The sequence below is a fragment of the Centropristis striata genome, chromosome 20 (assembly GCF_030273125.1).
Source record: "Centropristis striata isolate RG_2023a ecotype Rhode Island chromosome 20, C.striata_1.0, whole genome shotgun sequence".
Taxonomy (NCBI): Eukaryota; Metazoa; Chordata; class Actinopteri; order Perciformes; family Serranidae; genus Centropristis; species Centropristis striata.
This window is the reverse complement of record NC_081536.1, coordinates 9,085,132-9,098,951: the sequence shown is the minus strand read 5'-3', so window position 1 is coordinate 9,098,951 and position 13,820 is coordinate 9,085,132. Positions and strand designations below refer to the sequence as shown.

Sequence of the window (13,820 nt, the reverse complement as noted above, 5' to 3'; positions counted from 1 at the left end):
CATGGCTGAGCCAATACAGTGTGTACCAAGACCCGTTCAGTCCTCCGTGATGATATTATCTACTGGCTCGGTGACTGAAAGTTGTGTAATCCTCCTCTATTGTGGCATTTCAATTGTGGCCTTGTTTATGTGCCTCTCTCTGGTATTCACTGCTGTCTGGTTCAGGCCTGAAGCCGAGCTATTCATGACCGTCCTGGGGGTGAGTGCTGTATTATTTTGTCTGAAGTAGCTCAAATGCTTGTGTTCAATAGGAAAAGTGGGATTTAAAGGAGCAGGAGCTGGCAGCAAGTTGAGACAGTCGGCTTGGTTACAAACACTTTTTCCAAACTGCCCTTCAAGGTCTTTCACATTTGGAGTTGTTAACTACGCCCCATGCTGCAGGTCTCTCTTTTAAGCTGTATCTTTTCATCCTCTGCCACACACTGTTTCTGTTTACACCTATTGTCTTTTCTATTTCTGTCTGCAAAGTCTCTATCCTCTTCTTTTTGGATCAGGAGTGAAAAATATGGCTGCAGGCTTCTGTCCACCTCACTGCAGTATCATGATCACTGTCTCGCAGAGTGACGTGGTACAGCAGGAAAGCTGCATTATCTTCCACTGATTCATAGTGGCAGGGAGCACAGATGGATGCTGCCTTCGTCCTGTCACTGACACTTTGCACAAAGCAGTGAGAGCAAAAGAACTGCAGGTCCCTTTGCTTTGCCACGACAGTATTACTGTGGCAACGGAACTGATAAACGCTGCGTTTCCAGCAGCTTTTGTGCGAAAAGACAAAGCAGACACTTCCTGAACAGACTCAGCCCATAAACTTTAGTAATGTGTGCATTCAGTGGCAGCCTGTTACGAGCAAGGCATTTCCCAGAGACAACACGACCTCACGGATCAGATCAGAGCGTACAGTCCTCCCTTAAAACCTCAAGCATTCTTCATTTAAGGGTTATATGGGGACCATGTTTTTCTGTGTGGCTAATCTGCTTTGGCATGCATGCTGTGACTCCCATTAGCCCTGCATTCTTTGTCCACATTTTGCATTCCTTTTCATCTTATATTTTCTCTTTATACTCTTGCAATATTTGCCTCAAGATAGCTGAAATCTGTCACTAAAACCTCCCTCTGCAACATCTGTTGGGTATCAATCTTCATCGGGATTAAATTAGAACTATGTTGCCCAATGATATGCTTAGGGCAGATCATAGCCGTGCAAAATTGTTTTGTAGAGACAGGAAATAAGGTAAGGGCTTTGTAGGAGAGGAAGTGGGCATATTCCTCCTGCATATCTTTTTTTTGTGCCTGGGTATTGCAAGAACACAATGTCAGGCTGTTGTGTGGGAGGTTGCTCTTGGCAGACGAGAGGGATTACCAAAAATGCATTCTTTTTTTTTTTAATCTTCAGGCAAGCTGACTGATTCACTCCCACAGCATCTAAATTGGGTTTTTACTGTTGATAGGCAGGGGATGAAGTCAAAGCTGAGTCCTGGAGGAGGAAGGTGATGCGTGACAGCGGTCCAGACCCGGACCAAGAGGCCAAGGCCCGGCGTCAGGCTCACCTTGAGCAGGTTGAAAGATACTGTACCTGTGAAATAATGTTTAAGACATCCCTGAGACACTTATTCTGCTGCTAGTAATGAGTAGAGAAGAAAGAATGATGCAACTGCTCCTTCTTCAGTAATCAATAATCCCATCATCTCCTCATCTGTAGTCAATAATGAACTATTCTGCCACCATCCTCGGGTGTTGCTTTCTTTTAGCTCATTACCCCCTTGTTGGTTTCCTTACTTTTCATTGTTTATCCCGCAGCGCCATCTAGAGGCCTATAGGAACATGCACCGGCTCCGAGATGCTCTCTGTCAACGCTATGCTGCCCTGCTCAAAAACAAGGTCCACTCACAAAGATTACTGTTGCAGCAGAGGGATGAGACAGCCAGAGCAAAGTTACACACAGAAGCTAAGCAGGTAAATCATCACAGTTTATGTTGTAAACCTGAGAGCTTTATTTCAGTCATGGGCATGATCTGCAGAGGTCAAAATCTGTCTGACAGTCACATGCAATGTTTAAAATGAGAGGTAAGCGTTATTTTTTTTAGAGATATTTTTTACAGATTATATTTTTATATATTAAACTCATTAGAGATTCACCTTTTTGTCACAGTTCTTCTATCTACTACAATTTGTGAGGAAAAAAATATGATCTAGGACCACATGTATCTGAAATGATACTGCTTGGCCCAAGATTCATCTAACAAGTTTATTTAGAATTATGCACAATATAAAGTCAAATAATAAATCCTGCTTATCCTGCTTGGTGCATTCTCATTGTGGCACTATTAGGAGAATCTTAATCTTAATCTTATCCAATCTTGACTTGTCCTCATGCACTACACCAGGTGTCAGCATTAACATTTATCTATTGGCCAGCTTTCTCAGTACCTGTCATTGTGAATTTACAAACACAGTGGAAAGGAGACCTGTATGTTTTGTTTGCTGATTTATGTTTCATTTATTTAAAAACAGAATTGACTTATAAAATAGTTTGTTTCAGGACCTTATGTTAGTGGATGCTCTGAAAAAACCCCACACAGTTAGGCTCAGTTCTGGTTTGCATGTCTGTCTTCACTTCAAAATCAGAATCAGAAATACTTTATTGATCCCCAGGGGGAAATTCAGGTGTTGCAGCAGCTCAAGTACAGAATAATAACAGATTAAGATAATAAAACTGAAATAGAATAAAGATTTAAATATATATAGTATAAAATGAAAATGCAAACAAACAAAAAACCAAGACCAAACTAAAAACTAGTAGTGCAAACATGTTAAATTGGCAGTGAACTGGACAACATATGTGTAAATTGCTGTAAGTCTGTAAATAAAATAAAGAGCATTTTAAAAGCTACAATAAATATACAACAATATGAAATGCAAATGCAACAAGTCTTAAGTAAATAGAGATATGTACAAAGAAATACAAATAGAACTATGAAATATAGAAATACATTTGAAGTAAATAGAGATGTACAAATAGAAAATAGAAATATGGAGATATAGACATAAACTTGGGGGCAGTATTAGATGAAACAAGGTCATATTCATTGGGATTAATGCAAGCCTTGTATTTAGATTTGTATCTACATGAGGAAAAGCTTAGATGTAAACTATAAAGGTCAAAACTTAATCTCCTCTCAGGCAGCCAGGCATTTTTGCTGCAGGGCCTGATTTGGCCAAGAGGTCGCTATTTGTTTCTAACTGCATTATACTTTGTCTGGGCTCTAATACACAACCCTACAAAACAAAGCCCTGTTTTCACTGCAACACCTTCACTTTCTCATTTGCTCAACAAGTGTCATGCATATCATTAAAACAATTGTAGCTGCAGTTTACAACTTAATCCTGAGTGTCTTTAAGTTCTGCACTGCATAAGCAGTATAACAGGCTAACACTGTTGATGAATGTGACTTCTGTTATATCTGTTGTTGTTATCATTAAATTATAACTTTCTGTGGATGAAACAAATCATTTGGAAGCAAAGGAAGACCGTAATAATTCTAATGTAGTCACTTATGAACAATTAATGTTTTAATTTAAACCCAATTGAGTTTATAGCATTTAAATTGTATTAATAATGTTTATTTAGAAAAATCTCAAATTTACAAGTTTTGAATTCCTCTCTTTTTTTAAATTATTTTCAAGTTTTGCCTTGATTTTTGTTTCTTGTTAAAATATTTTTATATTCTCATTTGATAAATTCTCAGTGGAAACATATTGATTATAGTCACTTTAAATCAAGCTTTTAAATGATACTTTAATTTATTGTCTACCTTTGGACATCTGTAAAATATAGTAAAAATATAGTAAAATATGTCAATGCAATTAATTCAGTGGTATCAACAGTATGGTTTCAGTAATGGTGACTTTTCATAATTAGGTATTAGGTTGTCTATAAGACTGAAATGACTCTTTATTTAACTATTTTTAAAAACATTTTTATTAATGGTCCTGTATTTGTGTATATCTGCCCTTGTGCTGTCACTGCTGTGATTGACTTTGATTTTGACTGTCTCGTCTCTGTTCTGACAGGATGTGAAAAGAGCAATAAGCTTTAGAGAGCGGCTGCATGGAGGGGGTCTAACATGAGAGAGATCCTGTCTTATCTCCCCCTCCTGTAAAAGCTGAGCTCCTTCAGGAGGGTGTAATTGTCCTCTCTAATGACTTGCACTTGGTGGGGAGGAGACAAAAAGAGCACAATAAAGGTCTATAGAGGCCCTCCAGTAGGAATCCTTTGCTTCAAATTGCTGAGCAAATGAAACTTCCCGTTGTTTCCTCAGCTCAGATGGAGAGGCTCTGTCACAGACACAGAGGTGAGGCAGGACCAAAGCAGGCAACGACAAGAAAACCTGCTGGGGCCTAATTGGTCCTTGCTGCTGTTAATGGCTTCCTGTGGCTGCGTGTTTACTTCTCATTTGTTCTGTGTGCTCTGTTTCCCAGCCCCTGAAACAAGGGAGGCCCGCTTTAAATTGCTATTCCCACAACTCTCTGTCTTTATCCTTCTCTGACTGTCTGCCTACTTGTGTTCTTCTTCTCTTAAGAAACAAAAGAAGTTGGCCTTCTCCAAGCTGCAGCACAATGACTCATACCTGAAGTCACTCCCCAAGACCAGCTATTACCTGGTAGGGTTTGTCCCCTAAAGTATGACACCTGACTCCAATCCTACACTGATTTACATTTCATTTATCACTCTCTCTTTTGAGATCTTTGACCTCCAGAAGCAGTTAGCTGAGCTTGGATATCTGAAAACCCACCATGACTTGGAAGACTTTTATAGGTGCATCACATATAACCGTCACCCAACACAGCTGCATAAAAGTCTGGAGGATGTCAGAAAAAGGAGTTGAGTAACAGTTTAATTTTAAACCTCCTTTCTAATCTGGATCTATTAAGGAAGACAAATACAGTCATTGTGACTTTATGTGTTATGTTATGTGTTATGTGTACATTAACAGTGCTGGAAAGAAGACCTGCAGCTAATTTGATGATTCAATACAAGACACCAGAACAACATCTCTGTACTGCTGAAGATGGAGGACATGAAGATCATTGCAGGTGGAGAATGCAAAGCTACCTACACCCAAATAAGTCTGCATTTGTTAAAGATTTACTTGAGAATGGACCACTGACCAATTATTCTTTAAAAAAAATCATTATTTCTGCTGCCCTGATTAATAAAAACCCTGTAGTCTGTTTATGTGCTGGACAACAAGCAAAGCTAACTAGCCTCCTAGCTGTTGCTTTGGCTACATCCACACTAATACTCCTTTTCCACCAAGGCAGTTCGAGGACCAATTCAGAGCCGGCACCTAATCTCAAATGAGTTCTTTGCATTTAGATAGCCAAAGAACCAGCTCTTGGCCAGGAAAACTGCAGCGGCAGCACCAACTCTTTGCTGGTCTCAAACCAAGAAACAACAAGACCAACTAAAACGTGGATCATTCATTTTATTTTATTTGTTCAGCTGCAATGTGACCAATATGGGCTAGCGTTAGCTAACAACAAAGGCTAACAACATCTTACGTTCAGTGCATAGACTGTATAAAATAGTTCAGTGTTAAGAATGTAATCACCGTCCGTAACATTCATGACGAGCAGCACAAATATATTGTACAAGTTGGAGCATCCCTGGCTGAATGACGGTCGACTCTTATACTGGCGGTTCACAAGATTTATTTAAAATTGTAGCTAAAATTGTAGCTCCATGAATATAAAAATATGACATTCCTTGGCCACATTGTGAATTCACTGTAAGAGCTATGAGATGCACTTTTGCAAATAAACACTTTTATCGTTACAATAGTTAAGGCAACAAAATAGCTATTAATATATATGACAAAAGAAACATTGTGCCTGTGTCAGCCAGGCAATATAAAAGCTTTATTTGATACTTTATATCAACTTAATATGAATTACAAAGCACTCGTTACTATTTACTGTTCATTTTTATTATACGTTCCACTTTATTTCCTGTCACTACCTTTCAAAATAAAAGCATCAGTTTCACACTGGACAGCATCTTTCCAAATAAAAGCATCACTACATTGTCAAACACCTTGAAAAAATACAAACATGAAAAACAAGCTATATAATATAAATACACCACAAAGAGAAATTTGAACAAAACCAGAGCAACATTTGTAAAGACACGATGTAGTCCGCCATTGTTATTATGCTTGTGGAGAGCGGAGACATATACAGTGACATAATGACATGGATCTCTAGCCTGTGGAAAAGCAAACAGGTTCTGAGAAGGTTTGCAAGTTGAACCAACCGCGAACCAACAGAACACACCATGCTAAGGACAGAGGATTCACACTTCTGCCCCTGGGGTGACCCTCCGGTTACAAGCCTGATATTCTAACCTCTGGACCATGGACTTCCCAGTACAAAACAATGACATAAAATGTTCATCCACGGTATATTTTTGGGTTTTCTGTGTCAAAGATACAGCTCCTGTTGGTGGTAGGCTGGCTTGGAGATGGTACTCAGCTGTTAGAGGCCTTTGGTCTAAAACTGTGAACACTCAGGATCTCTGTTTGCGCTGCCTTTAAGAACAAACACAGACTCTACTGCAGGCTTGTTTAGCTTGGACCCTCCTGGAGGAGAGAGCTGATTACTCACGTAGAAGTGAGATGACCAAACACAACCTGACCCCGCTGTTGTGGACACTCACCTCCTCTGATGGTCGCTTCGACTCTGACAAACATCATCCAGGGGAAAATGTTGTAATTATGTCCGCTACAAAAGAGATATAGCAATTGGGCCAGTGGTGTCACTTCATGCCAGCACTGAGAGCAGATGTTGAACTGTTTGGAGTTCTTTCTCATTTAAAGCTTTATTGGCTTCCAGGCAAACAGCAGTCCATTTACCAAAAAGTGTCAGGAGATAATCTGAGAGCCTGTTTGACTTTGTATTGTACTGTGGGTCCACTCGTCAGTCGTCACTAGTTATACAAGCATTATCCCTGGTATTAGGAATAATACAATATTTAATACATATGCTTCAGTTTAAAGGAAACCGTTTCCAACTCCTGTTAACACTTTGACTTTAACTGACTTGACTTAGCACTTACACTTAAATTGACACTTCAGCTTCCTTCAGTGCTTACAGTATGCTTAAAAACTGAAAATTACGCTTTTTTCACCACATCCATTTTAATCTATTTCTGAAACAGATTGAACAGTTTCAGTATTGTAGCTATTCCAGTGTTTCAAATCCAAAATTGCAGCAATGACAACATATGAAGTTACTTCAGAAAATCTTGCCTTTTCTATTTGAAGTTATTGTTGTTCGTGATGAGCAAAGAATATGACATTGAAAACACTTTCATTTAAGTATATTCCACATAAGAAGAAGAAGAAAAACTCTTAAAAGCTTCTCTTTTTCCCTAATTACGAAGTTTTTTGCTATTGTCTTTTATATCAAATCACTCAACAGCTGGTGATTAACATAATACAAATTTCACAAATTATACAACACTACAGTTTCTGCTTTTAATCCAAAGTAAGTCATCTCCATGCATGTTCAGATCCACTCTACAGTTTTGCACCTGCTTATATCACACCTGCCATCGTTCACGTTTACACTTTGTGAGCGTATCACAGAGCAGTGTCTGCGTCTGTCCCCCTTGTTGTTAATTAGGGCTGAACTGTGTTTAGTGGGAGCATGTATGATGTTAGCACAAGGCTGCTACCGTGAAGCAGCACATTGGCTTGGGGACATTAGGAGCTTGGTAAGAAGACTAGTGAAGGCTTGCTCTGACAAGTCCTCCATCAGTGTGAAATCTCACCACTCTACAGACAAACATGGAGAGACAGCGGCCGCCCTGCACCTCCAACCCCACTGTGCCATGGGCACATTCCCCACATGCGTAAGAAATACCCAAAATAAAAGCAATTAGAGCTGAAGCCAAAATATGGAGTCCTTGTTTATGTTTTTAAGTAATGAGCCAATTCATCCAATCTGTTCTGCTTTGTGGCTATTTATATGTTTAATATTAGCTGCCATGATTTATTGGACAGTTGAGGCAGTAATTTGCTATCTTTGTGGACATCTGGTCATGGTCTCTTCAACATGTTGAATTTCACATTTATGCATCACAGAACTACAAAATTAGATTGACCAGAACATACCATGTGTATTACTATAAATTGACTTCAATGAGCGGAAACTGTACATAAGACAGGGCTGGTTTTGTTGGCTCTTATTTTGTAGAATCCTGCTAGGTAACATTTCTAAAGCGTTTTACACATTCAAACCTCTGCCGTGTCAACATGTCACCATTAATATTGTACATCTATAGGTCCACATCCTCATTCCTCCACCTGCCTCCTGTGCAGCTCGTGGGGTTTGTATAGATCTGTTACCTGCTGCACTGTCCTGTGAGTAAACGCGGCCTTGTTCAGGAGTCCTCCCTGGAGCCAGTTTGCACCCAGCAGACAAAGTGTGTTGTCACCCGAGTGCGCAGTGTTATTGGGTGTGAGCTGCACCACACTATGGCTGCTCTTGAGAAGTAGCACACCATTAGGAATATATTAACAACACGACATTTTGTGTGCAGGTCAGACATCACAGCAGTAAGCAAGCTGTCAGGACGATAAAGATGTTTTGACACAGTTTTTCTCAATCAGGTCTCAATTAGGTTAAAGTATGATTTCCTGTTGATGGCCTTTTGCTGTAAAATTGACTAGTTTTTGTTTGTGTGTTTGTAGGTTATTAGAGCAAGGGTCTGGTTCAGGTGAGAGTTCGGCGGAAATGATCTTCAGTTGCAGCTGGGAGAAGGATGAAATTGAGCAAATGTTTCCCAAGGTTAGTGTCAAAACCACAGGGGCAGTAATCCCACTTAACAAGGGCAGTGAGAGGCAAACACACCTGGAGCAGTGATCGCCCAACTGTCTCCTCAAACAAACACATAGACCCAGACGTATTACTGTGGCCTTGATTATATGTTTTTATTCTCTTTGTGTCAAACTTTCCTTTCAGTTCCTCTATTTTCACCCACCATGTTCATTAAATATTAAAGTAATAGTTTTGGGGGATACAGCTCTAAGCTTTCTTGCTGAGAGATGAGAAGATTGATATCACTCCTAGACAGTGCTGTAAGTATTAAGCTACCACCAGCAGCCAACCAGTTAGCTTAGCCTAGCATAAAAATTGGCCTGGCTCTGTTCACTGGCAAAAAGAAAAAGCCTTTCAGGACCTCAAAAACTCTAGCATGTGACATTCAAGCACCAACCTGGGTCTGAAAAGTTAAGCCAATGCGGAAGTGCCTTTAACCTGCATTCTTTCTAATGGCCAGCAGGGGGGCGACTCCACTGGTTGGAAGAAGAAGTTTGAATTTATAGTCTATGAGAATATAACCCTTTGTCTCACTTGGTTTATTACCTAATTAAACAATTTCCCAGTTACTTTATGGTCTCAATCATTAGTTTCAAGTCTAAATCAACATGATGTTCATTTAGTAAATTATGGTCCCATGTAGAGTAAAATAGATGATAAATCAGGGTATGCAATAGAGAGCATCTACCTTGTGATTGACAAGCCGTTTTTTAAAATTTTGGAGTCAGGTTAGCTGCTTTCCCATTTTTCCAGTTATTATGCTACGCTAAGATACCCAGCTGCTGACTATATATTTCATATGTAATACATGGCCATGAAAATATCTAGATATTAACATCTAATTAACGTAAATAGTCATTAAAATGTTTAGAAAGCAAATCAGAGTATAATTGTAGCTTGTGTCAAGAAAACAGCTCAATGTGCCTTTAACACAGAGAGTGAACAGAAGACTAGTTAAAATCTAGTGGTTAATTTATTTTAATAGGCAGTAAAAGAATATTAAGCAGTGATGGAGGCATGAAGAGTAATATTTACAATTTTTACAGGCTGGTAAAGAGTCTCAGAAAGGTGAGAACACTGCAGATGAGGTTATGGTCAGGTGTTGAGATGAGCATATACAAACACGTAGGACTCATTTTTCTCTCACCTATGTGTCAGAACGGGCCTGAGCAAACAGAGGATGAGCCTGGCTGGAGGGGGAGCAGGGGAAGGCAAACAGTGGTCAGACAGGACTGGTAAAAGCCAGCAGGCATGCAGGAGCATTACTCACCACAGCCCCACGCTGACATCTCAGATCCTCCGCTGCAGGAGATACCCGTCACCCCTATTGACATCCTCAGAATGTCGATCCAGGGTTCAGGCTCTGAGTGTATGAGAGACATGTGTGGGAGCTTTAGTGAAGTCAGAAGGCCACAACCACCTGGCAACATTTTGTCATTGTTTACCTCACAATAATATGTACCTGGAGAGACACAATTTAAGAGATACCAAAAATACTACCTTCCTTTTGAACCTTATGAAAAGGTTTCAGGTGTTCATATTTTGTTATTAGCACTTTATTGCTACATTATACTGACTTATTTAATTTGCCGTGTTGAAGTAGACTTGAAACTAGCGTTTAAGACTATAAAGTAACTGGGAAATGGTTTAATTAGGTAATTAACCAAGTCGGAAGAAGGGTTATATTCTCATAGACTATAAATTCAAACTTCTTTTTCCAGCCAGTGGAGTCGCCTCCTGCTGGCCATTAGAAAGAATGCAGGTTTAAGGCACTTCCGCATTGGCTTAACTTTTCAGACCCAGGTTGGTGCTTGAATGTGACATGCTAGTGAATGAGTTTATGAGGTGTTGGCTGCCAGTGGTAGCTTAATACTTCCAGCACTGACTAGTAGCGATATCAATCTTCTCATCTCTCAGCAAGAAAACTTAGAGCTGTATTCATTTTACACATTTGATAATTTAATGAGAACATACTTTAGGACAATGCCAGTGTTTCAACGTCCTCATACTTTTATGCTAATTTTATGCTACTTTATATCTGAAATATTGCTTTTTATATTTAATTGACAGCTATAGTTAGTAGTTGTTTTATTTTTATAAAAATATTATATTATTTTTATAAAAATAATTTTATAAATATGATCGGTCCATTGAATATGATTTGTTTAAAATATAATGTCCAGATCCCTGGAAGAGGCCCTGAAGTGGTCCCACCACCCCCACTATATTACAGAACTTTTACTTTTGCTACTTTAAGTACATTTTGCTGGGAATATTCTGGTTTGTTTACTCAAGTAGAATCTTGAGCTCAGGTCTTTTCCTTGAAACATATATTTTTATAGTGTATTAGTGTTACCTTGACTTAGGATCTGAGTACATTTTCCATCACAACTGCCACTTTCCAGAGCGATTTAGGTATTTCAGTGTGTTTTGATGCAAAACTGTGTTATTGAATAGAAGTTTTGATTTAAAAAAAAAAAAATCAATCTACTTTTATGAACTAAATTATCATGCAAGAATGTCAATTAAAAGTACAATTAACGCAGATGTTTCGTAAAATCATAACTTTAGCAAGTTTGTGTTTCATATCCCAGTGTCAATGGAAATCAGAGGTGACCTGGAAGATAAAAACACCAAAACTAAAAAAAAGCATGCAACATGTTATAAAGATGATAAGAAGTAAAGTAAATTGAAGCAAAAAGGTTCAAAAACCTTAAAAACACTGATGAAGAAGCAAAGTGAATGCAGATGTGAATGTGCTCTCTGAGGTTTATTTCTGTCGCACCTGCATTTTATCCTTTGAGAATAGGAAGAATGGGCTGTGAGATCTACTGTATATTGCACCATATAGATCAATAACATTAATTCACAGTGCTGCAGGCCCACACCAGGAAGTGGCCTGGTGTGACAGTTCGCGCTGGGTGGGGTGTTGGAGGAGGAGAGAGAGGCGCCAAACAGGACACTAGGACTGTGGGAAATGGCACTGGCTATAACACCTATGACTTTTACACCATGGTTACCTCAGCTTGTATACAAGGGGAGGCCTTTTTTTAAATTACAAAATGATTAATGGAAAAGGAAATGATAGCTGAATGTAATATGTGCCACCCGCAGATGAAAGTCCCCACGTTTGCAACCCTACAGCCAAACTTTATGAGGAACTTCCAGAGCAAGATGCCTGATTTGGTAGGTCAGTTGTTAATGTTGCCTGTGTGGTAGTTCAGCACAGAACAACAAAGGGAAACACTCATGTTTACTACTTTCTCTCAATCACAGATTCTCTCTGAGATTCCTGAGAAGAGCCGGAAAGCAGAGATTTACGTGAGACGTCTGAGACAAATGCATGGTCTTTGTTTAACCAACATGGCCTTCTCCCAAAGGTTGGTCATACGAAAAACAGGCCAAAACATAAAGGACGAGATGCTCTGACATGGATAATTTAACCCTTTTATATAAGTTTAGCACCATTCAGAAGCAGTGAGGAGAAAGGAGATCAGAAGCGTATTGAAGAAGGCTTTCAACTGCTCTTTAAACTCAGTGAGGTTTTTTTTTTCTCTGTTTGCTGTGAACTCTGGTCCAGACTGCTGGACAGAGAGGCAGACTCACTGTGCTGGCAGGAGGAGCGAGGCAACCAAGATTTGGTTAGTAACACAAACCAGCCACAACACAACACAACACTGCAGAGCTCTATGGAAGCTAACACGTAGCTGCCACACACTATCTGCCTTTAACGTTTGTTTTTTTCCTTCAGAAGCCACCATGGCAACAGGTCACACCGAATAAAATGACCAGAATACAGTAGTTATTTGTGAGCATGACACTGCGGCACTACATATCTAGATGTAAATCAGTCCATGATTTGAGTTTCCCCTTTTCTATTTCCAAAGGTGCTTCCAGGCATTGATGACTCCAAACAAGGGAAGACGAGCCAGACCAACCAGGCGCCTCTCTGCTCTCCCGAACAGCCAAGAAGTGTCCAGAATGACCGATGTTCATGTCCTCAGCAGCTGAGCAGAATGACCCCAGCCAGGTGCATGAAGACAAACATGTATAATATTTATTTAATTTGTCTGCCTGAGACAAAAGAGTCATTGTCACTTGACATTGTGCATGTGTGGGTGTTTTCTTGGCAGGCGCCGACATCATGAGCATCTGGTTTGGGACACAACAGTGTGCTGCCGTAAAACACCTGATCCACTGTCCATTGACGATGTGTGTCGACAAAAGCACGTACAGGTAAATTTATCTCTCACATTGATTGATTTTTGTTAAGTGTAACTGTGATGTTTTTTAAAATATTTTTTTCTTGTTCCCTCTTTAGATAATTGACCGTAGCTTCAAACTATGGAGGAACTATGTAGAAAACACAGATCACTGAATATATCACCATCTGTGGAACATGCGCAGTTATTATTGTGTCAGTCATCTATCTATCTATCTATCTATCTATCTATCTATCTATCTATCTATCTATCTATCTATCTATCTATCTATCTATCTATCTATCTATCTATCTATCTATCTATCTATCTACCATTTCTGAACCTAACCTTTCTATACCTTTTTTTTTTTGCAGAAGCAAAAATGTCAATTAATCAATAAAAAAATGTAATCGGTATTTTGTATCAAATTGTTGTATTATTTTGTAATTTAGTGCATGATGATGTACAGCTAGTGGGTCATTATTATTAAATAAATCCCACTCCTGAGTTTATTCACTAAAATGACCAGATCACTGTACATTAACCCTTACTTAAGGTCTCACGTTTGCTTGATAGTGTATTTTTTTCTTTCTTTTTTACATTACATCCATGTGTTTATTCCATGCCACAATGGTAAACAATTGTGTTTTTATATAGTCATATACCAATATTACATAATAACAATGCTACAACCCAGATTCCAAATAAGTCTAGATAAATAAAAACAGAATGCATCAT

General features: G+C 39.1%; 1 protein-coding gene across 1 annotated transcript; it reads left to right on the top strand.

The window, feature by feature from the left end:
• The first annotated feature begins 184 nt into the window (after positions 1–184).
• On the top strand, positions 185–13,443 carry si:ch211-130h14.4 (uncharacterized). Its single transcript, XM_059359960.1, has 13 exons — positions 185–199; positions 1,449–1,556; positions 1,798–1,953; positions 4,581–4,661; positions 4,743–4,881; positions 4,995–5,094; positions 8,754–8,850; positions 11,995–12,066; positions 12,157–12,260; positions 12,461–12,521; positions 12,768–12,910; positions 13,014–13,116; positions 13,202–13,443. Exons 1-13 carry the CDS (start codon positions 185–187, stop codon positions 13,256–13,258), a joined length of 1,236 nt encoding a protein of 411 aa, XP_059215943.1. The 3' UTR covers positions 13,259–13,443.
• The last annotated feature ends 377 nt before the right edge of the window (positions 13,444–13,820 follow it).